Source organism: Mixophyes fleayi, chromosome 2 (assembly GCF_038048845.1).
Source record: "Mixophyes fleayi isolate aMixFle1 chromosome 2, aMixFle1.hap1, whole genome shotgun sequence".
In the NCBI taxonomy this organism is placed as follows: domain Eukaryota; kingdom Metazoa; phylum Chordata; class Amphibia; order Anura; family Limnodynastidae; genus Mixophyes; species Mixophyes fleayi.
The window spans coordinates 15,042,004-15,069,729 of record NC_134403.1 but is presented as its reverse complement, the minus strand read 5'-3'; the positions used below and the strand labels follow the sequence as shown (position 1 = coordinate 15,069,729).

At 42.4% G+C, this 27,726-nt stretch overlaps 1 protein-coding gene and 4 non-coding genes across 6 annotated transcripts in view; all 5 read right to left on the bottom strand.

Annotated features, from left to right (window-relative positions):
* Nucleotides 1–27,726, bottom strand: part of RPS3 (ribosomal protein S3) — a 127,641-nt gene that overhangs the window by 99,609 nt on the left and 306 nt on the right. Inside the window, exons 2-7 of one of the 2 annotated variants that reach the window (XR_012688558.1) lie at nt 26,386–26,516; nt 25,978–26,071; nt 25,124–25,218; nt 24,388–24,575; nt 22,964–23,172; nt 22,211–22,274 (exon numbers count right to left, since the gene is read on the bottom strand). Coding sequence is in view for 1 of the 2 variants with exons in the window: in XM_075198546.1 (XP_075054647.1) it covers nt 22,967–23,172; nt 24,388–24,575; nt 25,124–25,218; nt 25,978–26,071; nt 26,386–26,516 (714 nt within the window). In the remaining variant the exon portion in view is untranslated. Of the gene's footprint in view, nt 1–22,204; nt 22,275–22,963; nt 23,173–24,387; nt 24,576–25,123; nt 25,219–25,977; nt 26,072–26,385; nt 26,517–27,726 lie in introns of those variants that run through there. The other variant, XM_075198546.1, reaches the window with a different exon arrangement.
* LOC142141840 (small nucleolar RNA SNORD15) lies at nt 19,105–19,250 on the bottom strand. The gene has a single exon (XR_012688876.1). It is a non-coding gene; the product is annotated as a small nucleolar RNA SNORD15 (small nucleolar RNA).
* On the bottom strand, nt 19,558–19,703 carry LOC142141836 (small nucleolar RNA SNORD15). The gene has a single exon (XR_012688873.1). It is a non-coding gene; the product is annotated as a small nucleolar RNA SNORD15 (small nucleolar RNA).
* LOC142141838 (small nucleolar RNA SNORD15) lies at nt 22,776–22,921 on the bottom strand. Its single transcript, XR_012688875.1, has one exon. It is a non-coding gene; the product is annotated as a small nucleolar RNA SNORD15 (small nucleolar RNA).
* On the bottom strand, nt 23,284–23,429 carry LOC142141837 (small nucleolar RNA SNORD15). The gene has a single exon (XR_012688874.1). It is a non-coding gene; the product is annotated as a small nucleolar RNA SNORD15 (small nucleolar RNA).

Here is a 27,726-nt window from a genome sequence, read left to right as displayed (position 1 = left end):
TCCCAAAGTCCATGCTTGACAAAGTCCAAAATAAATTTGTAATTTCCAAAAGTTCATGCTTGAAATCTCTTCAGTTCTTCTGCCTAGGGGGGGCCCATTGCCCATTGTTCATTGCAGTCTTCTGTTCTTCAGCCATATTTGAAACATCCCCGAATCTTCTTGCTTGATTGAAGTAAAAATAAAAAAAAGTGAAGGACCGCCGCAAACAGCTTTTACAAAGTAGAAGCTCCAATGCGCAATTAGCTTAGCTCATTGCGGTACTTCTATTTATAGTATTAGGTGATTTTCCCACGACCGTGGGAAAATCCCCTAATACTATAAATAGACCTAGCGCAATGAGCTAAGCTTGGACTTTGTCAAGCATGGACTTTGGGAATTACAAATTTATTTGGGACATTAGTGACTTGACATTTTTGGATTGAAAGCTGCTAACAACAGAGGAAAACTTCATTGGTGAGTATATTGGGGATTTATTATTTTTAATAAAAATATGTGGTGTAAATGAGGATGTTTACTGTATTTATTGTGTGTTTATTATTTTTATTAAATGTTAGTGGTTGTAATGAGGGTGTTGTGATTGTGTTAACATTTTGGTTACTGGAACTACAGGTCCCAGCCATCTGTATTTTTTTAGAAAAATGGCTAAAATATGCTAAAATCACATAATTTTGTCCTTTTTTGATCCTACATTATGATTAACCTCAATAACACAAATTTCAAGTCATTTGCAGTCAATCTTGACCACCTCACAGGTCACAATATTATTTTCATATACTTTTGGACAAATACTACAGGGACCTGGCTGGATGGTAAGCGACAGAGCAATGACTCAAACACACGGCAGTTACTACCACATCTAGGACACATTGACACACAGCAGTGGCAGAAAAGAAAAGTGGGGCAAGATGGAATTGTCCTTGGATCATGAAATCAGTTATGGTTCATTTGATCGCTCCACCTGTTTCTTGGATAAGTGAGGTATGTGAAGTAATACATGGTCAGGATGAAGCGGGCGGTCATGTACAAGGAGATCCTCAAAGGTGGGAAAGGGATCCTGAATATCCCCACCATGATGCGCGCCTTCTTTGTCTGCAACTGCATCCGCAGAACTCTTATTGAAAAGAACATTTGCTCTGCTGGGAAGTCCATGTCTCGCTTTTTCCTCCTGCCTCTTTGGAGGACCCTTGGTTGGGACAGCTCCTTCCCTTACAACTGGACTACACCTTTGTTTTACCTGGATGTTGGACAATTTGTGAGGGAGCACCATCTGGAAGGACTTAAACCAGACTTGTGGAAGCCAAAACCTGTCCACAAGCTCATCAGAGCTAAAGACATTATGGAGTCTGTTCCAGGGCTCCCAACTGCAACAACAAAACATGTGTGGGAGAATGTGGCTTTAAGAGGCTGACTACTAGACACAAAGACATTGCATGGATGGCTATCCAGGGGGGTCTGCCTCTCAGGACATTCATACACTCCCGGAACCTGTGCCGATATGTCCACTGCCCCTTCTGCATCACCAGAAAGGAAACAGCACAGCATATTTTTTGGGACTGCCCCACTGCACAGCCACTGTTGGATGCCTTGGAACATGAACTTAAGGACAGTGTGCCCAGAACTTGCCTTTCATACCATTCAGTATTTTATGGATTATTTCCTGGGACCCACATCATTGGGACAATCCAGGAGGCCTGGAGCCTAATGAACTGCTTTAAGGATGCTATTTGGCTTGCCAGGAATCGCCTCATCTTGAAAAGGGAGAAGATGACCATCCAGGACTGTCACAGGCTGATCCACAGCCTACTTAGCGACTATAACACCATTGACAGTCCTGAGGAAGAGGAAGATGATTAATTTTCTGTCTCCCTCTTCTCCTTCTCCCCCTATGTGTCTGTTTATTCAATATAACACAGTTGAATTTTCTTGCTAATTCAGAAGACAGGCCTGCTTGTCTTCCTATTCATCAATGACTCTTAGCAATGGAGCTCTTCTCTTTGGGTGTATATTAGACCCTACACCTATTAGTGCAAATTCAGAAAAAAATCCTGCAAGGAAGACTAGTATTTTATATTAGGATTTCAGCAATGACAAATTCAGCAATGGAGCTCTTGTCTTTGGGTGTATATAACACCCTACACTTTTTGATGCAAATTCAGAAAAAAATCCTGCAAGGAGAACTAGTATATTATATTTGGATTTTAACAATGACAAGTAGCAATGGAGCTTTTTCTAACACTGCTACCACCCTCCTGTTTCAATTCTATCACTTTGCCTGCCCAACTGCTCTATACTGTTCATCTACCCCTTCTTTGTCCCTCTCGCAAATGGCGCTAGATCGCCGTGGAGAGCGGTATTTATTGATTCCCAACTTGCGAGATCCGACGACGTCAAAATTACGTTTTGCCTAGTTTTGGAATCCGACAAAGCGCAAAAGTAGCCGACTCGGCTTGGTACTCACTTCCCCTAAGTTCGGATGGACTCGGTTTTTGGGAAACAAAAAGGACAATTCCCTTAATTAGACTTTTGTAAAAGTAGCTTGAGAAATTGAAGGAGGACATGAAACAAAGCAATTACGCTAAGTATGACGGACTTGTAGATTTAATTGTACTTTAATCGCTTCACCAGGATCGAAAGAGTTATCAACATCTTGAAATCGGCTTCCCCTCCTTCAGTTTCTCAGGCTACTGTTGCTAGGAAAAAACTTTTCCAATGGACCCAGGGATGATGCAGATGATTCAGCAGGGCATTTTGACATCGGGTCTGATCGAAAAGAATTGCCCAAAAATCGTGGCACCTCTGCTGTCACTCCACCTGGTCCTACTATCAACATCCAAAGAATGGTGGAGGATTATTATTTTATTTTTTTTAACGGTATAAAGACAATAGTTTCATTAACAAAGAACAACGTTGCTTGCAGAAGTAATGTAAGCATGGATGTCTAAATAGACCTGTATATGTATTACTCAAACCTTCCACTTTGCTGCTGTTTCATCAGTATTGCACAAAATGTTTGTAATCTGCACTTTACATCAAAGATACCTAACTATATTTTAATTTTGGGGGGGTTTGGGTCCGATTCGAAGCTCAGTGATGACCTTGTTTTTTGCTGTGAATGTCAATGGTTCTTTTTAGTGGATTGTCTGGAACAAGATCCGTTATACTCATGTCAGAGAGATCACAGCCAAGTTTTGGACACTTGACGGATTTCACCTTCTGAAGTTTGTTTTCAATCATCCTTTCAATTGCTTCTCTCTCTTACATGTGACCACATACTTTGTTTTTCCATCTCCAACTGTGTTACAGGAGTACTCTGGGTGACGGCGATCGCCTCGTCTTCATCTTCCAAAGCTTCGTCTGTAGGGGCCAATGACACATCCATTGTTTTCTCAGGTCTCTTAGATGTTCTTTAAACTGGACATATTCATCGTGCTGCCTCAGGGCCTCCTCTGTATTATTCTTCTGGAGCGCAGTGTATCTCTCGTGTACAAGCTCTCTTAAATCCGGGATCTCACATTTTAACTTTAGAACGGTCTCAAACTGCATCTATATATTGGTTTAAATCTCTGTTCAATGCAGCATATTCCAATGTGACAGATTCCATGCTGCCCACATGTTCCGTGTCACAGTTTGTCTGAAGCAGATCTAATGCTTCTCCAGATCCAGTTGTAATATCCATTCCTGTGTCTACATAAGTTTGGTAGTTCTTCAGGGATGAGAGGGAGGTATCCAGAGAGGAGAAGAAGATTAAAAATGCAGCACGAGCAGACATGGTTTAATAATGTAGAGTTCATTGACAGCACTGTTAGGTTTAAGGCAGCTAAGCTATTGGTTGCTTGTTTTGTGGGAGCCCAAACAAACCAAACACTTCAGCAGCGCCTGATCAGCCAATAGGCTGTTCAGGCTGCAGCCTAGGGAGCTGGAGCTTGGGGGGCGCAGCGTCGCCGAGATATCTTTTTTTTTTTTTTTTTTTGTAAATGTACCAGTGGGGCAGAGTCATTGAGACCGCCCCTGGTCTAAAGGAGCGGAGATCAGTGGTCATACCACCACTTCTCCTACTGCCTTCATTGAAACACTATCACATTCCAGTCTCTCATTTATAAGAGAGAGAGAAAGAAAGATGTGCGCATGCGCGCGCTGACCCTCGAGGTTTGGTTTTGAAACTGGTCTCGGTTCTAACCCAACTTCATGCTTTGATTTTGTTGAACAAAGATTTTGGTTCTGGATTAAAATTGTCAAAAATAGGTAAAATAATGTCATGTTGTGGTTTTTTTGCTCCTATATTACCATTAACATTCATTTCTAGTCATTTCCAGTCTATTTTATAATGCTTCCCTCACAACAGTCCCAATTTTCACCAATGTTGGCCAAAGTCTGCAGCGAGCTGTCTTAATGGAGGATTTGGTAACTTTGCCATCATTGCATTTGTTTTCTCTGATTCAATTAAAAAAATAATTCACTGAATAGTATTTATCTCCCTTTCATTGCACCCAAACCTCCTTCACATGTTCAGACTATTACTGTGATTGAGTAAATAAATAACCACAGGGACAGCAATGTAAATTTGGCAAAAAGTCACAGTTTTTATTTAAATAAAAATGATGGTGTAGAGAGCAATGTGAGTCAGCTAACAACTGATAGCAAAACCAAACAGTGGGAGGTCAGATGGCTATTACACCACTGGTCCCAGGATATAATCCTTTACAATGTTACGGCTTCCTAGTAACTGTCATAGGAACTAGAACCATCGGACAGGTCTTCACGCACTCACAGGTACTTGGATGCCCTCAGATCTTAACTCCATGTAGTAAAAGCATATGAGCAGGAATCGGTAGCACAGAGATAGGAGAATTGGGGCCAAGAGGGCTCCTCCCCACGTCCGCTCAAGAGGCAGCAATAATTTGATTACAGCCACGAAACCTGGCTGCCTGTCCCTAGCCAGGGCACAGGAGCAGTGTGAGGCGTTCCGGTTGCCCTGGGTCAGAGTGTGTACACCCCCTTCTAGGGGGCCCCCTCTGCTGCATGTATTGGGCAGTCCCTGTTGGACAAATCTTAAGATAAATATTTACGAGCCCCCTGGTATGATACAGAGGGGCAGCATTAGGGCACAGATGTGACTCTCTCCAAGGACTTGCACCATGTAACATTGTGCCCTCTCATCATCTATAAATGTCTACTAATGTCGCTATCCATAGTTGTCCACTGTTGTCCTAATGAAGGATTTTGTAGATCTGCCACCAGTGCATTTGTTTTCTTCAATTTAATTCTAAAAATAATTAACCATACTTTACGGTTCTCTATCTCCCTCACATAGCATAAATCATCATCCATCATATCTCCATCTATACATGTGTTCTATGTCAGCTCCAAAATATGTCCTGTTAATTTCTCAGATGTGGACTTTCAATTGCATTGTCAAGACATGTTTTGGCCAAATCTGCATCTATGTAAGTATTATACATAATTATATGTGTGGGAAGGGTGACTATTGGTTTATCTGAACAGTCTGTTTTACATATTTCTTACACGTCACTAATAGAACTTATAAATATAATTTATATACATTCCATATTCATATACATGGGTCTTGGGGACCACATCTGCTGCAAGTCTCAGGCAGGAATGATTTTCCTCCCTCCCTCCCCATAAATATATGAGTCCCCTGGTTTGATTCAGAAGTGCAGCATTATGGCACAGAGCATATAAGTAAAACAAGGTATTGAAAGCCATGCTCTTGGCCACCGATGAGTACTCTGACAATTAATTGTGTGTCTAATCTTTGACTTATTGTAGTATGGGTGCAGGACATCTTCGTCTCTCAGCATTTCCATTTATATATAGCAACAGCAAATTAGATAGAATTGAATAGATGGAAAAATAGAAAAGATTAAAATATTTAGCCTTTTTTGGGGTGTGTGCTGCTGAATCTCACATGCAATTTTTTTCTAATTTATTTCACTTGTCACTGCCCCGCACAAGATTACTGTCACTAGAAAAACTTTCAAGATTAAACAAAATAAATCTTTTTGGATTCTGCTGCTAATAGTCTGAGAGCAAAAGCACTGTTTTTCTCAAAGAATATATTTAGCTAGTTCACAATGATATGTATCTAACTCAGTCTGTATATACTGACTATGACTATTAGATATATACAATGCGATGCATTAACAACAACCAGTAGCCACAAGTCTGTGTAAAGTCTATTTAAGATTGAAATTAAAAGCAATTGATCAACAAACTATTGTAGTTGACTGTTCTCTACAGAACTGCTTTACAATAATGAGAGGACTCTACTGTTTTACTATGTTCCTGGTTCACCCTGAACACAATTATATATATATAATGCCTTGTATTGAACCCAAATGCAAACCTGAGACTTTGTGTTGTGCAATGATATATTTCCATATGCTTCAAGAGGAGGGGGGAGATTGAGGAGAGCATTCCAGGTTCAGTCTGTGGCCGCAGAGCATTTGCGCAGTCGCACAGATGCGTGACGCAGGAGCAGCCTCCATGTACGCTGAGAACCCGATAACCCGTATTTTGATAGGAAAATGGAAAAGTCCAGTCACAGCCCCCAATAATAATGCAGCCTTTGGAGACTGGCATTTCTGTGCAGCTATTAGTGATGTACTACGGTCAGAACGAGGAGAGGCAGCAGAATCCGGAGACAAGAAACGTGAACCAGTCACTGTAGAAATCTTAAGCGACCATAACTGTCCTTCACCATGTATCCTAACTAAGCATCCTTCCTCTGCTGGGTTTAGAGAAGGCTCTTTCTTTCATTTACACAGGCATATATGAAACTAAGGTGTAAGGTGTATGATGGCTAAGTGTCAGTCCGCTCATGTTGTAACCCTGTTGATGTTTGCAATTCTGCACAACAACGTATAGTGTATAAAGTGTATAAAACCTTAGCTGATAATCAGAAACATCTCGATATGCATCTGAGAAACATCAGAAACTTCTGAGTTGCCTGTAATGAAGATCTAAGATGTAATTATCACTTCTTGTATGGCTTTGTTGTGTGAATCTTGGAATAAAGGTGTGAAAAGATCACTGACTGCACCTATGGGAGGCGGATCCAGGTATCCAGCTGTCAAACACCTTGTTCTTTAATGTATGATGAAGCATTCCGCACATAAGGAATTTCATATTATTTAACAATACACTAAGCCAGGTTTGGCTAACCTGTGGCACTGCAGGTGTGAAACTACAAGCCCCAGAATGCTTTGCCAATAAATAGCAGCTTATTGTTGGAAGGTTATGCTGGGACTTGTAGTTTCACAACACCTGGTGGTAAATGTATCAAGCTGAGAGTTTTCCAGTGGGTTTGAAAAACCAATCAGATTCTAGCTATCATTTATATAGTACATTCTACAAAATAACAGCTAGAATCTGATTGGTTGCTATAGGCAACATCTCCACTTTTCAAACCCGCCGGAAAACTCTCAGCTTGGTACATTTACCCCCTGGAGTGCCACAGCTTAGTGACTAAGCTGTTCTTTATGGTTTTACTACAAAGGTTTCAATACAATCTTTACGTATTAATGTATGTATTTTTTATGTATGTCATACACACCGTTTTATATAAATATATATTACTGTTACTAATTAGCCAATGTCTGTAGGAGTGGGATTACCCATAGTGTGACCAATGTAAATTCACTGTGACCAAGAGGCTGAGAAATCACCTATCACCATTACATTATATTACACTACCGCTATGGGATCTATTATCCAAGATACATGGGGCTATGCTGTCTGAAGGGTTTTTCTATATTTTGAAGCACTTTGCCTTAAATATACTAAATTATAAATAGACCCCGGTCTTTCCAGTTACTACCCCCGGCATTCCTCTCCTCCTGACAGTTGTGAAGCAGAGCTCCTCACAGTAACTGAAGGAGACACTTTCTGATCATGTCTGTGTGCATGACATTATCACCAAATAGCAGCAATTATTTACAGTCTTCCTTTCTGATTTTCATTATTATCTTGTTAATGGTTTTCCAGGTAAAATAACCCTTAACTGTGACCCTTCCTTCCATTCTTATTTCCATCTGGTGTTTTTGCAGAATAAACCACTTTCCCAGAATTCCTAACATGAGATAGCACCAAAGAGTATTGCGACATGGGGACGGCTCATGTCCTCCTGAACCACTGACTGGTTATAAACAAACCTCCTCCGTATATCAGCTGGCAGTCTGTATCCATGGGCCTCCAATAGGACTCCAGGACCCCGTGTGCTTCTTATGGGCACCCCCTAGTCTTGGCTTATGGGGGGTGACCATGCAGACCAGCAGGAAGCTATTAGTTCTCCCAGTCACTCTCCCAAAAAACAGGCCCTGATGGGACTGGAGGTGTGGCCGGAGCCCTATCCGTCCTCTCACAGTCATCACCTCCCCATTCTCCCCGAACTCCATTGATAACCAACCAGTTACCTAGTTATACCTGATTTGATCATTGTGTTTGAGTGTGTGCAGCTTAATAAAAACAAGAATCACACAGAGTTTATTTTGAATTATTATTTTTTATTTAACAATTCAGAAATGCAATTGAAATATTGCTGATGTTTTATCAAATTAAAACATACATTTGTTATTCTGCATAAAATAGGAACATATGTTTAAACATTGTCCTATGTCTTTTACACACTTGTTCTATAAGAGAACCAGGATAGCGGATACCCCTGGACTCACGAAGAGTCATCCTTCAGCGCTCAGGAGAGGAAAAACCCCCTGTGGAGGAAACCTCTGGGGAACCATGGCTGCGAGGACTGCCCTTCCCTCTGGGCATTAAGGGGCTGCAGAGATAACTTGTAAGGTTGAAATGTTTGTTGGTCCATACAGGTGAAATTCACCAGTATTTCTGGTAATAATATCCATTGTTCCGGTCCTGTTTGAGCTCTCGGTGATCTGGCTTCAGAGTTACTCTTCTTAAAGATCCAGAGGAAGGCGAAAAACCCCCAGAGACATTTCATTTTTCTTAAAGAGGGAAAAATAATTCCTTCCTGTCTCCACGTATGGAAATCAGTATTCATTGTGGACAGCGCCGGTGCTAGGGTTCACGGCGCCCTAGGCAAAATAACGCCGCCGCCGTCGCTCCCCGCCTGCCCCCGCCCGCCCCCCGCTCAGCAGATAAAAGAATAATCAATTAAATGTTACTTACCTTCTCTTCCTCTAGCTGCTCCTCGCGATGCATGCTGAGAGGGGAGGGGAGAACTCAGAGGCGCCGCCGGACAGACTATCACATGATCACTGACGTCAGTGACTAGTGTGAGATGGAAAAACAGCGGCAGCACCCCGCCGCCGCTGCCCTTCTCTCCTGAACCGCTGACTAGATTAGAAAATCGAGTCAGCGGCGCCCTGCAGGTCCCGGCGCCCTAGGCAACTGCCTAAGGTTGCCTAATGGGCCTGATCGTGGATCATATATAGCTCTGTAGAGAAATAAAGGGGAGGGAGCCCTGCTCCTAGGAGCTTACAATCTAATGAGATGAATCCTGCCCACTAGGACTTACAATTTGATTCATCTATACAGAACAGGGGAGGGAGCCCTGCTCCTAGGAGCTCACAATCTAATGAGATGAATCCTGCCCACTAGGACTTACAATTTGATTCATCTATACAGAAGAGGGGAGGGAGCCTATACAGATATAATTAATGCTTCTCACTTACCTCATCCATTGGATACAATGTGATTGGATCTTGCCTATAGGGCTCACACAATCCTGCATAGAAGAGAGCAGGGGATCCCACACAGTAACTGTTATAAGAACAAGTTACTTGAGCAACCCTGAGTTGTAGATCTCTTCGCTGGTGTCAGTGATCCTCGGCGTCACCCTCCCAACTGACATCCTGATTGACTGACTGCAGCAGGTTCTGGTCCTTATATCAGTCTCATGAACATTCCATCATAATGGTCTCCATGGAAACTATGTCACCTGCTCTGATGTCATAATAGGCTCTGACCTCATGTTACTGATAAGTGATGAAAGTATAACCAGAGGTGGTGGAGGGTGTAAGCCTAAAATATAACTACAGAAATCACATTCATGTCATGTCTACATCAGGTCTATGAGTGGGTGGAAGGTTTGTGGCCCCCGTGGCCCTTTCTTACTATGTTACCCCTTCCCCCAGATTGGTCTCAGAGATCCATGGCCCAAACCTCCACCACATTCCATGTGTATAATACTATAAATCATCTATTCTGGCGCTAGTAACAATGTACCTGTTCCTCCATCCTATCAGAATTACAGTCTCCATCCTATTAGAATATACAAATGAAACAAGAGTCATTTCTGTTATTTTGCTCTTATATAGTCTTATGTGACATTTCCACTAATCCGGTCTGCAGATAATTAAAATAACTGTACAATTTACCCTTAATTTACAGAAGTTTAACAGATATAAAAAGAGGAAATATACTAGTATATAAAATGTGACGTACATAACCTCATATACCCAACACAAGAATATATTTCTAGTACCACTATACAAAACACCATAAATAAAATGCATTTATGGAAGTATTTAAAACAAATAATCTTGTTCTATATAATCAGATTAATATTTTATTAATTAAAAAATAAATGTAAATGATGAACTGCCCATAACTGAATCTGGAATATCATTAGTAACAAGGAACTCTATGGTCCCTGGAAGTTATAAATGTGATCCCTGCTCCCTCTATGTTGTGCAGAGATGTTAGACGTTGTGCACACATTATGGGGCTTGTGTACAGCCTGACATAGGCGTCTGTCAGACAGGAAATATGGATCTTTGTACTGCGCATGAGCAAAAGATGCAGAAGTGCAAGTTCCTATTTAGAGTGTGGCGCATCTTATGTGGTGCCCCAAAGCCCAGTTAAACAGCACAGAGGAGTGCATAAGCGCTGTTAAAATGCAGGGCTACAAGGGGTTAATTGTGCTCCTGAAGACTTGTAACCAGAAGTGATTGACAGGATGAGGATGAAGGCCCTGATTGGCTGGGGGAGTAACAGGAAGAGGATGTGCAGGAAGGAGGAGAAAGAGAGAGCAGCATGGTAGAAGGAAAAGGGGGGCTGAGATGCAGCCGAGCAGAGAGAAGATAAGCTGCTGCCAGAACTGGTGACATTGCCAGCAAAGCGGACGGAGAACAGCTGGGGACACGCAGTGGGGCGCCAAAGACAGTCTCCACTAACTACTGAACCCTCTCAAGGTAAAACCCTAGCCTGCAGTGTACTGCACACACCCCAGTGTCAGGGGGAAGAGTGATGAGAGAATCTATCCAAAACTGACATTGCATTCTTGTACAAGGAAGGCTACTGTTCCCTTCTTGGGAGCTTTTCCCCCAGATCATACCTTACACAGGCTGCAGGGAACAATTAAGACTGTCCTTTCAGCTATATCCTGTGTGTGCTGATAAGAGATTTATTGACTGTTGAGAGAACAGCGCCATCTTGTGGCTGAACTGAGCAACAACCCTGCTTTATACTATAATACTTAACCCTTGATGGAAACCTCTGCAGGACATTGGAACACTACCAAATTCCTGTGCACAGGTCAGCCCAGGACTGAGTGGAAAATATGGTAACGTTACCGGGGATAATATTGGTGCACCAAATGTTTTAGATGGATGTTAATGTTATGTGATTTACCTAAGAATTGATTTATTAATATTGAAGGTGTGACATTCAGTGTTAGTGGTACCGCTGCAATTCAAGTTAACTCAGCAGTAGATGCTAAAAGTGGGGCGCCTGACCCATAGGGAATAGCACGGTACCTCAAACACCTGAATAAGAAGGAGCCCTCTAGTGGGCGCGGTAGTGACCGTAAGAGTCTTGATGGGTTATTATTGATGGTTATTGCACCATCACCAGTCAGATATTGTTAACGTGAAAGTAGTAGCTGTGATTACCAGTGTGCCTTATTAGACAATGTGCATTGAAGATGTTATCATTATTCTGCCTTATACTCACCAGGTGTATGTTATATGTTAAATGCTATTGTGCTCTATGCTGATCAGACGCATTATTTTGTCATTGCTATTGAGCTGAAGGGGTCAGTGGCGCCGTGGCTTACCAAAACTATCCTTACCGCATTCTCAATAAACCCAAGTTGTTTGACCAATCCTTGTCCCTTTCATTGAAGTATTTATCTCCACTTCTACCTCACAGCACAGGGGCCATGAGTTTGATTCCTGACCATGGCCTGGTCTGTGTGTAGTCTGTATGTTCTGTCTGTGTTTGCATAAGTTTCCTCCCACACTCCAAAAACATATTAGTAGGTTAATTGGCTGCAGACAAAAATATTTAACCTAGTGCCTGTCTCTGGAATTCAGACTGTAAGCTCCAATGCAGCAAAGGGCTGATGTGAGAGACAAATATTCTTTGAACAGTGCTGTGGAATTGATGGTGTTATATATATATATATATATATATATATATATATATATATATATATATATATATATATATATATATATATATATATATATATAAATAAAGATGATATATATAGTGGTGGTAGTGGGCAGAATACAGCGTTATATCATACCGGCACTTCTCCTACCACTGCCTTCATTGTAACACTATCACAGTCCAGCCATGTCCATTATATATATATATATATATATATATATATATATATATATATATATATACACACTGGTGGATGTGAGGGGTATACGGGGAATGTCATACCACCACTTCTCCTAGAGCCTTCATTGTAACACTACCACATTCCAGTCACTTACATTATGTCTGTAGATAGATAGATATTTCCACACCGCAACTTCTAAATTTCCTCTTCGACCCACATACACTATGATTTGTACTAGTAATAACTTAAACTTTTTCAAATATTTCATTTTTAGGGGGGCTGCTTTCTTTAAAATATTGGCACAATTGCACTTTTAGGATGCAATTATTATTTTTAACCTTTTATTTATATAGTGCCTACATGTTATGAAGCAGTTTACAGAGTGTTTTTAATCATACACATCAGTCACTGCCCCCGTGGAGCTTACAATCTATATCCCCTACCACACGCACACATTAGGACTACTGTTGTCTGAAGCCATTTAACCTACCAGTACAGCTGCAAGCTATGCCTCATGTTTTGCAAATGGGTATGGGGGGGCCACTAACATGATGTTTTCCCAGAGCCCAATAGTGTCTTACCCTTATCTTATCTATTGCTGAGTGGAGGCGGCCATGATGGAGTCTCTCAAAGTGGGCGTTACTCTTCTGTGAGTGCCAAGAGCAATACGAATTCTAAGATCACTGATCTAAACTGCTCTGATTGTCTAGGGTTTTAGCATGTGAAGTAAACAGTTAATAAGGTCTCTTGTTGTACATAAATGGGTAGTAAAAAGAGTGGTTTATAGTTCGATCCGAGTCAGTAAGCTTCATTTACTGACATCCCATTTAGGTGCAAAAACTTGCACTGAACCCTAGCAACCAATCAGCAATTAGCTTTTATGTGTCTAGTCCAAGTTAGAGAATAAAGGAAAACGTCTGGTTGTTAGTTACGGTCTAGAGCAAATTTTGCATCTAAATGTGATATCAGTAAATGAGATGTGGAATGGACCTTAACAAAAATTTGGAATCTCGTAAGAACAGGGCCTTATTATCCAATAGGCTGCAGGCTAGGGACGCAAAATTGTGACAGGAGAGGTATTAACTGAAATGCATTTAAGAAAATAAGAGAATAGTTGTTCTCCAAATAAAAGAATAATGTATTAAGGTTTTAATCTTGGCGTATTCCCATTATAAAGGCTGAAGACAAGGAGTCATCCTTGGGCGGGCGCTTGAGGATAAGCGAGTAGGACAGACAAGGATGGCGACAGGCGCAGGTGTGACAGCCCCCCCTTCATATCTTCCCCCTCAGTAGCACCTGTTCATGCCGAAATGTGTGACAAAGATTACTGTGACCCATTTCATAAGTCAAGTGTGCCTGAGGTTTGTTAACAGGGGAACATAAACATTGGTTGGGGGGGAAGGAAGCCAGATTTTAAATTAAGCATGAGTTAGCTCTTACCTACTGCGTATTGGCCTGGTGTGAAATGCGGACGCTATGAGCAAATTAGCCTAGAGCAGCCTGATCCCTAAATCAGTCCCTGCTTAAGAATTAACTCTCCTACTGACCTCCAGCAACAGGGGGTGAGCCAGCTCTATGGTTCAGCTGGGAAGGGGGGGGGGATTTCTGTGAAGAGATCCCCCCCTCTTTGGGTATGTTTAATTATAGAGAGGGGGTTCAAGATAGACAACACCTTTAATTAACAGGTAATTGTATAACAAGGACAGACAACTTCACACAACCTAGTTCCATCTGTCCTCTGCAACCTGCCTTATTTTGCTCCACGAGCAATATGGTAGTCAGAAATAGTCAAATAATGCAGCATGCCGCTCTAACTCCCCAGCCCCCCAGAGAACAACACCTCCCCACACACATTACAGACCCCTTACACTGTAATATCCTACCCAGCTGCCCCCCCCACCTGCCTCAAGCCATCGTTCGGGACTACCCCCTCTTGATGTGTTCCTGCTTTTATTTTCACATAAACCCCCTTCACAAGTCCCCGCAACCTTGGCTGCAATAAAACCCCCACCTGCTATTATAGAGGGCACCAGCACATCCTCTGCTTTGCGGTAGTCTAGCAACCCGGTGCCAATTTATACCTGGTCTTTGCCTTACCCCTCTCCAGAAGTAGGTCCTTCCACTGGTTAATACTGTCTGGTCAGCCCGATATCTATCACCCACTCATAGCCCAGGCCATCTTTTCCCTGTCCAGGCTGATACTCAATGCCAGACACGAGGTACCAACCCACTCAATCCCAAAACCAGCTCCGAAAAAGCTTGCACCAGCCCCAGATTTAGCTGCTTAACATATCTCTTCCCAATCCGACAACTCCTTTACCCTCATTACCACCCACGCTAGGATTATAAGCCCGCTCTTCTCACAGGGGTCCATCCCCCCAGGTCTTTGTGTGAGGATGAAATAGCTATTACTGTATTTTTCACCTGCCCCCAATTACTGTACACAATGGGATTCCAGTCTCTGTGTGTACAGGATTGCAGATGTGCAGTTTATTCTATTAATATTCTATTCTACTGTTAATAGTCACCAAGATACATGTAGCAGTTTCTGAAGATTAACAGAACTGAATCTAACCGAGATAAAGATGTGGTCATTGGGGGAACACATTTTTCTTACAGAGCCAACATCCTGCCAGCTACTCTTCATCCGAGATGTCTGATGACAGAGCACAATAACTAAATGCAACGTCAGATATCGCAAGTTGTGTGACAGTTTTGAATATCTATATAATTTGTAATATATATATTTATACAGATGTGCACAGACCGCGTTTTTTGGCTCTAAAAGTTGTGTTTTGCTTTTGCCCAAAAATCCTGAAGTGGTTTTGATTTTGGATCTGCATTTAATTAAAAATTGTCGGATTTTGCTCTTACATTACTATTTGTAGCACTAACATTCATTTCCAGTTTATTTTTTTAAATGATATTTTCACAGCTGTCCAAATTTTTACCACTTTTGACCAAAGGTTGCAGCGAGCTGGTTAAAATCTGTACAAAAAAAGGTAGAGTAATATGTAACACTAACAATTTAAATTGACTTATTATGCAATTATCTTATATTTTACACTGATCATTCTATTTGATCATTAAATTCGCATAAGGTTCAGCCATCAGCAGGGCCGGATTTCCCGCTAGGCACCCTAGGCGACTGCCTAGGGCCCAGCGGTACCTAGAGGGCCCTGTCAGAGCCAATGGTGAGCGGGGCAGGCAAGGCAGAGGGGCACTCCCCTCCGCCTGCCATCCCCCTCTGTCTGCCGGCATAATGCCGAAAAGAAAGAAGTAAAAAAAAAAAAAAGAAGTCAGCTGACCGCTCGTCGGGAGTCTCCTCTCCTCTCTTACTGAAAATGACGTCGGGCGTGATGACGTCACTCCCGACGTGATTTTCAGTAAGAAGTGGCGAGGAGCACTGACTGAGAAGAGAGGAGGAGCAGCGGCAGCGCGCCATCGAACGGAGAAGTAAACAAGCAGAATAGAAGGTAAGTTAACTAAAGGAGGGGCAATGTCAGAGGTATTAAGGGAGTATATGAGGGGCATGATGGCAATAATATGTATATGGGGGCATGATAGCAATAATATGTATATGGGGGGCATGATGGCAATGATATGTATATGAGGGGCATGATGTCAATAATCTGTATATGGGGGGCATGATGGCAATAATATGTATATGGTGGCATGATGGCAATGATATGTATATGAGGGGCATGATGTCAATAATCTGTATATGGGGGGCATGATGGCAATAATATGTATATGGGGGGCATGATGGCAATAATATGTATATGAGGGGCATGATAGCAATAATATGTATATGGGGGGCATGATGGCAATGATATGTATATGAGGGGCATGATGGCAATAATCTGTATATGGGGGGCATGATGGCAATAATATGTATATGGGGGGCATGATGGCAATAATAATAAGTAGCAGAGGGGCATGAGGGGGCATGATGGCAATAATAAGTATCAGGAGCATGAGGGGGCATGATAGCAATAATAAGTATCAGAGGGGCATGAGGGGGTATGATGGCAATAATAAGTATCAGAGGGGCATAATGGCAAAAATATGTAGCAGAGGGGCATGATGACACAAATGTGGAAATAAACAAGGGGAGCAAAAAATATGGAGGGCACAGTGTGATGATGAAGGGAGTACAGTGTACTAAAGGGGAAGTGTGAAGGAGGAGCAAAAGTGATTAAAGTGTACTTTAACTTATTTGGCCAAATACATTTTTTGTAGGAGGGAGCTGTGAGAGCTTACACAGGCCCAGTGTGCTTGGACTGGGCGTGCAGGGACTGAAGTGACATCATACAGAGGATCAAGGTACAGTGCGCAGAGTTGGACCAATATTATCAACTGTCTGGGACTGAAATAACCTTTCTTTTCATCAGCAAACGTGAGTAATGAAAAGTAATCATTTTAACAGATTATTGAAAAAACTCCTATTATTTAAATGTAATTAATTAAAGCTATGTATAACATTATTTGTGCTCTGTTTTATGTAAGGATTCAATTAAAAGTTAATATTTATTGGTATATCATTGTCTGCACTATCTTCTCTAGTAGGTATTAACAGTTAATATAATCTATGCTTTAAAAAAAAATAAAAAAATGCATTCCTATGGATTGTTTCACTGGGGGGGTCTCGGGGGGCGGCAGGTGGGGCCCAAACCAGTATCTTGCCTAGGGCCCTATGAGGTCTAAATCCGGCTCTGGCCATCAGCACAATTGACAATATCAGCACAAAAACTAAAGAAAAACCGCTGGATTTATAAGGGTGCACTCAAAGTCTTCGAATTATTACGGAGATCCAAAATGTAGAATTTAAAATATAACTTATGTTGGATTGAAGTTAAAAATGTCAAAACCATTTTTAAAGTTTCTTTTATATAAATAAGAACAGCGAAATATTGGTGATTATATGCAGTTATTTTTTTTATTTTAAAAGAGCTGGCTGTGATTACTATCTGTTATATATGAGGTGGAATGCCTTAGGCTATATAGGGATATTATATCCTTATGAGTCTATATTCCCCCTGTATTTTATTGCAGGGCATAACCTATAAATTATGTATTCAATCCACTTGTCAGATACGCAGACCGAGACTTAAACTGTTACCATGATCGTGTATCAGCACTTACAGGCTGATTGGAATATGCTTTAAGTGTTTTGACTATCAGTTCTACAAGAATGAATCTTTGATCACACCGCTTAGAGTATTCTTAATAGTGATCAACTTGACTGAGTAATGTTATTTATATCTGCCCTGCTATAGTATTGAATTCGCAGTGGCTATCTCATCACAGTAGATGATCAGAGTGTAGCGCACTTACTATTATAATTCTAACTCCAAGTTAAATCAGTATGAGGATTGATATTACAGGTAATTTTACAAATAAAGAGTACACACAGTATAAACACCAATCTGGGTGCAGTTTGTATGTTCTCCCCGTGTTTGCGTGGGTTTGCTCCCACACTCCAAAAACATGCTGGTAAGTTAATTGGCTGCGATCAAATTGCGATTGGGGCAGGGACTGATGTAAGTTCTCTGTACAGCGCTGCGGAATTAGTGACGCTATATAAATAGATGATTACTTATTTGAGGAACAGCCACTTAGTTCTGGAACATAATTGATATCACTAGGATATCAGAAGATTGGGTGGCCACCCCCGAAATGAGCCTTCACATATAAACATAGGGGGTGTCCTAAAGGAAGATGACTCGTGTCCCAAATCTCCAATACTTAAGGACAAGCAAATACATTAAGCTGTGGACACCTTATCTTATTGTACAATGTTGTGTTATCATTGAGGCGAGAGTTGTACAGCTAAGAACCAGTTAGGACGTAAGCTGGGCTGCAATAAGGATCCAATAACAGTGTCCTGGTGGTCTGCAGAGGACCTAGGTAACACCCTCATCTGGAGGGGGGACATGGATCAGGGCACATCTTACTCTCCAGGTGAGCTGTCAGCCTTTAGGACTGAACATGTCCCAGTTAAGGACCATTGAATTAAAGGACCATTGAATTAAAGGACACCCCTGTACCTGACCAACGTGGAGACTGAGATGGGCGTTAAATTTTCATTTTATTTAGTTTAGATCAGTGGTCTATCTATGGAGCTAGTACATACAAACCCGTTCTGTACCAAACAGAATCTCTAGCTACAGTTTATTTTTATTTTACAGATTGTGCTGGTGTTCATTAACGTCACATCCTGCTGTCAGCATCCTAGGAAATAAAAAAAAATAAAATACATTACTACAGATCTTCATATTCTAATAATGCAATACAGTCCCTGATGTTCCCCCTGAATAGGAGATAAATTAAGCTAAATAAAACAGATGGGGGATATTTAACTAGTTGGTTTGACTTTAAATTCCCTTTTATGGGGCCAGTATAGAGGAGCATGGCATTGGGAGAATTGGTGCATCTGATTTAAGTAATGCCGGGTGGAACAATGTTTTTTGCAGTTCTAAAGTGACCCTTAATATCTATCCTCTTACGCACCCAGTAAAAACTACAGAACACCTTCTCAGACAAATGCCTCAAGGACATCACGTGAAGGGCAGCCCTGACCCAGAGAGCTGATGTCTACAGCACAGAACGTGAGGCAGACAGCGGCCACTGGGAGAGGATTTACCCAATCAGACTCGTCATCGGATCATCACTGAAGGTTCATCTATCCCCGATACGGCAGAATCCTTCAGGTACATACCCATTAGGCGGTGGGCACAGTCTGGGGCATGGCACATTGGTTCCTTTCTGCTCAGAGATGGGAGTCGTTGGCAGGATCTGGTCTTTGGGCTCCACAATGCTGACGTGATCAGGAAGGGGCTTCTTGGGGCCGATCTTTCTGTCCAACACCTGCAGCATTTACAGATTTATCATTACAAGACAGAAACACAATGTGGCAAAAGGGCAACTTAAAGGAGACCACCCCCTCAGGGGTGCCTAGTATCCAACCACACAGACCCCTCCACCCTTCTCAGACAAATGCCTCTAAATCAATCAGGAGTTAGGACAAGTCTCTGGTAGAGACCAGGCACAGAGACACAGAACGTGACACTGTACAGGAACCTCTACCAGAAACGTCCTTGTCTGACTCGTCATCGTATCATCACTGAAGGGCGGAAAATTCCCGCAATCACAAGCAATAAGAAATTAGTGTTTGTATAGAGTCTAATTAGCAGAAGTGGGAACAAGCCATGTCCCACTTTAATGAGTGCAAATCTCCCAATCACACAATTCCAATAAGCAGCACAGCGAGCCAAGATTAGTATGACATTGTAAAGCACTTCTAAGTCTGCTGGCGCTATAGTAGTGTTAATACACAATCATGTTCTAGAAGGCTGTACCTGGACTGTATTGTTCCCAACAGATATATTCCCAGGTGCAGCTTCATGCGCTGGGTGCAGGTGATAAACATCTTCCGTATGAGCTGTATCCTCCAATCAGGGCACTTCATAGCCTCCAGGTGAGAGCTGAAGAGACAAACCCCAGGTAAGGACCACGCAGTTACTCCATACATTAGACACAGGGTATACACTCTGGGAAGGACATTCACCCACTAAGCTGATACTCACATGAGCAATGCAATTACATTCTACTGGTAAAAGGAGCTGGACTTTAAAAGCCAAATATAAGGCACCTTCTGCATCACCTGCACTGACATCTCTCTGGGCTAACCAACTCTTCCTGGACTTAACATAGAAAACACTTTGTACCAACGTGGAGCGATGCCCCTTCAGAAACAGCCCCCTCTGGTTGTCACATTGTATTATACATCTGATTCTTCACTACATTAACATGAAGGGATCCACCCTCCACTTACATTGCACCATGTTTCCACAACTATGTCAGAATATTTATCCCATGATCTTTATTTACATATATTCTGACTACCATATTCCTACCATTGCACAGTATGGATAAATATCCTAACTTCCATGGAAATATTACACTATACAGACATAGGACCTCCCAAAATGAACATAGTACAGTTCTATTACACATTTACTTTACAGTCAATGTTAAAACCAGATGAGAACATTTTGATGAGCATTGTACTTTCCAATTTTACATTCTCTTGAAATCCCTCAAGGCTCTGCCACATACAAAGTACCAGACATTTACAAGCTGCCATTATAGTAAATCAGCAGTTAGAAGACACAGGAGGTAATCCTTCATTACCTGTCACGTGCAGAAGCCTATGTAGTATCCTGGATGTCGGTGACAAGCCGCAGGCTGACGGCCGTTGCAGACCTCTCCAGATGTCATGAGAGTTGCCAGAACCATTCCCCAGTGTCAGCAGCGATTAACGGGACACGGTCAGTGCCACAGGCATGTTGTAAACAGGGTTGGGCAAGAATATTGTTCCATGAACAAGGTGATGTATGTAAAAGATGAATGCACCATAGCCAGACTCATACCTTCTGTTAAAGGCCTTTTCCATCTTAAGACGACTTGTTCTTTAATCTCAAATGCTTGTGTCCTTTCTGGATTCCTTCTTCCTCTTCCAGCCACATACCATTATACCCTTATTGTACAGTTCAGAGGACTTCTACACAGGTCCTTATTTCTCCCACATATTATACAAATACCCAGATGCAGTGTGTTGTGTATTACAGCACTGTACATGGACTATATAGGACAGGCTGTGATGTTATTTCTCACGCCCCCTCACTGTAGATCTGTGATTGGTCAGACACTGTTTGCAGACGTATTACACGCTGGAGTCTGATACATTTATTATGAGTTTTCCCTCATAACAAAGCCCATATTTTACACCAATTTTTCCTATCCTATTTAAAACAAAGTAGGTTGTATCACGAGACAACATATAATAAACTTATTGACTATGAAAGGAGTTGTGTAAACAATGTATCTCTGGTCATTCATCACTGATGGTAGGGACTATAGGAAGAAGCACCATGTACGTCTAGAAAACATTCATGTCTGACAGTCACTCAGCATCCTGCCATATATTACAAGTATAATTCCTCAATCCAAACGCTGCATTAGTCTTTTGCACAGAATAAATGGCTTAAGGTGATGTGATACAAAGGGGGTGGATCAGGTGTCTTTACAAATGTGAGGGTTCTATCACACAGAGCTGAAGTGTAGTGTGTGACAGAGAACTAAACATCTGTTACATTTACTTTGTAAATAAAACATTTACATCCAATTTGAGTATTCCTTAAATAATCTCCCAACCCCATGAGCAATCACACACCATCCAGACTGCTCCGCAGTGCTGGCTGAAGTCTGCCAAGGAGTGAGCAACACACAAATAGTGCTGAATAAAACGCTGTGTAATAAAACTCCTGCTCAAACACACAAAGCAATCTTTTCTAAAGGTGACATGAAAAGGAGTCAAGTCCTCTCTACAGCTGCGCTACCACTAAAGAAAATATTTCCCTAATATGGTCTCTAGCCCTGGCTGGATCCCCGAGACCTGCTCCATTCAGCGGTTTCTACTTAGGGTCCCTGCCAAATAACTGCTAAGTGATAACTGCTAAGTGGAGAGGGCACCTGTGGGAAATATTGTCCTAGGTGGTAACGCACTCCCCCTCCACTGATCTAGCCATAGCGATTATGTTCCTTAATGAAAACCAAAACATGGTAATTTTTTTAGGGTTTTTTATTTTATAGAATTTCTGAGCTGGTATCCAAAAATGTTGTCCTGGTTTTCAGCACCCTAGGAGAAAAAAAAAAATGGAGACCGATATTTCAGATCAGACAAGGTATGGAGACCCCAGAATTGTGATTCTGCTAAATATAAGAGGACACATTGGGGTAAGATCATTTTCTGAGGTCAGGGAATATATAAATCATTCAATGTGCGCAGTGGGTGAATTTGATGGACTGTCCCTGTCCTCAGGACAGAGTACAACTTTTTTCTCCCCACAAACGGACTATTTTACGGATTCATTGGGGGCCCTTTTTCCTAATGTAACAAATACAATAAGAGCATTGAAACATACGACACACGCATTGACAGTCCTGATGTGCCTTCACTCCTGATTAAGATAAAGTTAAACAGTAGCGGATGTTAAAGTCTTCCAAGTATTTGCAGTAACTCTAAAGGGACGACCACCATTTTCTCCATGCACATTCAGGTGGACAAAGAGCACACACCGACCGGGAAGGATGCCGGCGTGCACCATGACATGTGCTTGGAGGACAGAACTACAACACACCTTCTCAGACAAATGCCTCAAAGACATCACGTGAAGGGCAGCCCTGACCCAGAGAGCTGACGTCTACAGCACAGAACGTGAGGCAGACAGCGGCCACTGGGAGAGGATTTACCCAATCAGACTCGTCATCGGATCATCACTGAAGGCTCATCTATCCCTGACACAGCAGAATGCTCCAGGTACATACCCATTAGGCGGTGGGCACAGGCTGGGGCATGGCAGGGGGCTGTGCCTGCTGCTCAGGTTTGGTTCCTTTCTGCTCAGAGATGGGAGTCGTTGGCAGGATCTCGTCTTTGGGCTCCACAATGCTGACGTGATCAGGAAGGGGCTTCTTGGGGCCGATCTTTCCGCTGGGATCCCAAGGAAGCATGATCTTCACCTTGATGCCCAACACACCTGCAGCATTTACAGACTTATTACACATCAGCAACGCAAATGGGTCAGTGGCAACTTAAAGGAGAACTCCCCCAGGGTGGGATTAGTATCCTAACATACCGACCCCTCCGCCCTTCTCAGACAAATGCCTCTAAATCAATCAGGAGTTAGGACAAGTCTCTGGTAGAGACCAGGCACAGAGACACAGAACGTGACGCTGTACAGGAACCTCTACCAGGAACGTCCTTGTCTGACTCGTCATCGTATCATCACTGAAGGGCGGAACAATCCAGCAATCGGAGAACAAAACTGTCCAAGAAATTAGTGAAAAGAACAGAACTGGCATTTAGTGATGTCCATCTAATTGGTACCAATTATCTAACCATACTGAGAGGACCACATCTAACTCCATTACACATTATTGCTTGTTACATTTAGTATCAAATGTAAATCCTTACAGTACACAAGGTTAATTCACAGCATGTTATTCAGAGAAACATTGTATTAATATCACAAACAAATGAGATCCAACTAAATCCACTGACTCCCAATAAACCATACCTCTATTAGCCAGATAACTGAGAACTGACTGCACTTAGTTACGATATAACTCGAATGCCTGCCAATCAACTGTACTAATCAAGTCCAATAAATATAAGGGGTAGACAGCAGAATGGTGAATTACTAAGGGACGATGAGATTTGTTAGAGCGGATACAATCCGCCAGTCTCCCCTATGGAGCAAACCTACACCGCTCACTTTGGATGTACCCTGAAGGGACTAGAATTAGACTCCAGACGAGTAGCACAATACTGCATCCATCATTTTAGATGCTGCTACAAGACATCAGCTGTGTGGTTTAGGCCTCTATGAAGAACACGCTGTCATACGCTTAAGCTACAAGCAAACGTTTCTGGAGTCTAGAAAATCAGTAACATTTCTTCAGCAAAGCTCGATAAATCTGGGCACCATTAAAAAGCAACAACATGGGTGAAAGGTCCTGCATCATCAATTATACCCCACCATCAAATTCTGTGCGCTTTACAATTTGGAACACAGACTAATAAAGTCAATAATGGGTAATACAGACGGAAGTAGGAGCCCCGCTTGCAAGCTTAGAATCCCATAGACTGCACCAACATGGATGTAAGCCTTGGTCTTCATGGTCCACTATCAACTATTTGTGAACAGAAAGCATGTGGCTGGGAGGGCGAGGGGACAAGACGGACATCTCACCCTGTCTGAGGAGTACGTGGCGCACGGCTGTATCCACGTAGTAGTTGACGGGGTCTCCACTGTGGATCATCAGACCATCCACGAATTTCATGGACTTGGCTCTCTGCCCGCGCAGTTTGCCGGACACAACGACCTCGCAGCCCTTGGCACCACTCTCCATGATGAAACGTAGGACACCATAGCAGGCTCTAATGGTGGGAAGAAAGTATTAAGCGTTTAACATACAGGCCAAAAGGAAGCTGTACAGTATATACAGATTGCCATTCCACCTATTAGGCTATTGTGAAAGTGCTACATTAAAGGGTGACCAACTTCAGTAACTGTTGTATACAGGAAAATAAAGGAAACCACTGGATTATTATAAGATATATCTGAGCGTGTTTTGACTTCATAAATACTACACTGGCCATTCAAAGGTTCTAGGAAAACCAGCAGTACCGAGTGGCACAAACACACAAGTCTACGGCCTTGTTTATACACATGAAGCCCTCTGGCCACAGTACGGCACTTCTCAGACAAATGCCTCGCAACTCGTCTTCATGTAACATTCTGACAATGGCGGGGAGATATGACAGCATGCAGAACGCAACCACCACAACTACCCGGACATGACAGAACGGAATTAGACTCGTCATCGAATCCTCACAGAAGTGATATGAACACACGCTTGATGTAAGAACTAATTGAGGAAACATAAGAATGGATCTGAATATATGAAATATTAAACTGTTGTCACCTCCTCACGGCCAGACCTCCCAGGAGCTTGTAACGCAGGGACTCTGCCTGGGCGATGGCGCACAGACCTCTTGTGGCGACTTTCTCTGCGTACAGCTGAAAGACAGGAACATGACTGAGCATATTACTCTTTAAACCCCACCAAGACCGCACAAGCAATTTATATACAATCAGCAACAAACATGAATATTGCCTTCTTAACACAAGAGGTCACATCTGCCAGTGCCAGAAGTTTGTAAATGTCATAATAGAGATTAAATGGCCGCACTCCTAAACCTATTGACAATACAAATTGGGGCAACCTACTGTAGACTATGGCCACTGAAAACCTATATCCCTGTAGCTCCCTAAAATATTGCTTAAAACATATTTGCCATCCCTGTACTCGTGTGAACTAAAAATACATTTAAGGGTAGTTTTATGTGCTTGCTCTGAATATGGAAATTAAAGCCAACAAAAACAAAATAGCTATTCATTCCAGCATGTTACCTGGAGACTTCTATGCATGCAGAAATATAATAATGGTTTGCTTGGGTCAAAAGAGACATCAGAACAGGTCTCAGTGAGCCTATGAATGCAAAATTATGAAGATAGGCCTGGTCACATGAGTGAGCCATCTCTGGTCTTCAGAATTGCTGACAGAACTATTGTCTACCTCTACCCCATTACAAAGACCTTTCACAGAAATGTCTTGTAAGGGAAGTCTGCACAATAGTCCAGAGTAACAGCAAGGACTAAGGTTCAACCCATATGATTAAAATTAATCACGTCCCGTACTAATCCCAAACTCCTGGAGCAGGGCATTATCGAACAAGGCCAGATGAGGAACCTCCAAACAGCGGCCTGTAGACTCACCTCAACGCTGCCCTCGGGAAAACCGAACCTCTTCTGCACCACTGCGGTCAGCTCACGGATACGGCGACCCTTCTCACCAAGGACATTCTGGGTCCTGGAAGTGAATATAACCCGTTACAATGCAATAAGAACTGCTACACCCTATAAAGGATTGTATCTGCTATACTCCACCTCATAATCAAAAGTATCAATCTTCAGGGGCTTTATATATTTGTAGTCACAAGTCAGCAACAGCTGACCCCAATAATATAACAAAAAGCTATTATCACCCATAGAGTAAACCTGAGGCGTCTGACCAGGCCACCAGCAGTGCTAGCCCAGTAAAAGCTTAAAGAACAAAGCCAAACACATCTTAGGCTGTGGAAACTGCTAAACCCACAATGCCGACCACCCACCAAGCTGTACTACCTGGTAGCCAGAATGATGATTTCAGTCCTGGTTGGGGTGACGCGGACCTCCACGCCGGAGTAGCCATCTTCAGCCAGCTCACGGGTCAGGAACTCGTTCAGTTCAGCCTTGAAGATGCCATCAGCGACAAACTGCAACAAGACATACGTGTTACGTGAAGATACAGCTCTAACACAGGAGTCTACCTACATGGGTCTATGGGCGGTTTAATAGTGTAACATTAAACACGTGTTAGAAATGTGCAATGACCAAATGAACTAGACAGACACGGTAAAGCAGCATGCAGTATAATTCCTGTTTATAGCCCAAGTAGAACAAATGGGTCAGTAAACCTTTGCAATGTGGTCTATTTCCCTCCCCCCAATATGCAACAGAACAGCTCAAACTGCAGCAGTCGCCAAATTAAAACATTTGCTATCCAAATGACAGTAAAATATAAGACGAGACTTCAACCACTGACACATTAGTGTTAACAGGTCACTTGTGATCCGAGCTGTACTGTAACTATCAGTCGCTGTGTCTCGGCCATTGCACATTTTGCACCTTTACCTCAGACCCAGTATCACAACAAACCGGATGTGCCATCCTATCTCTATAACCTAACTTGGTGCAGGGGGCCTACACTAGATTAACACCATGAGCAAAGGCTGAGACTATCAGAGGGATCACATCACTTAATAGGCTAATAAACCGCTCAGCACAGAGCAGGTTCCATATGAAATATATTGTACTAAATTCCAGAAGCCTGCACCGACTATACATAGCAGAGGCCAGCGGTTACTAGTACACAATAACATGCACCACTTTGACATAGCTACAACAACACTACACTTCTATGCAACATGCTCAACCTCCAACTATAACCCCAAGCAAGCATCAGACAGGACAGTAAACTCACCATGTGAGTGTAAATGGCTGTTACATCCCAAGTGATACAATGCAACTAATATATATATATATACACAACATTAATGCCCAGGGCTAATGCAGCTTAATTATTTCCACATATCTACATACAACCAGAGATATGAACACAGGAGTGAGCAGACATGGACTATATCACATAGGACCACTACACAGACACCTGAGCTCAGCTGTGGAGGCTTGGGATGTGGGGTCTCTAGTCAGGGGAAGGTGTGTGTGTTAGGAGCCCCCATGGGTTTGCATGCTGCAGGCAGAAGATAGAGCAATGAGAATAGCTGCACCCTGCATTATATATTTATATATCAGAACTAGGTGCCCTGCAGAACTACAAGCCCCAAGATGCACAAACAACCTCAGGCCTGTGTGGCATGCTTGGACTTGTAGTTCTACAACTGAGGTGTGACCAGTGAGCTGTAC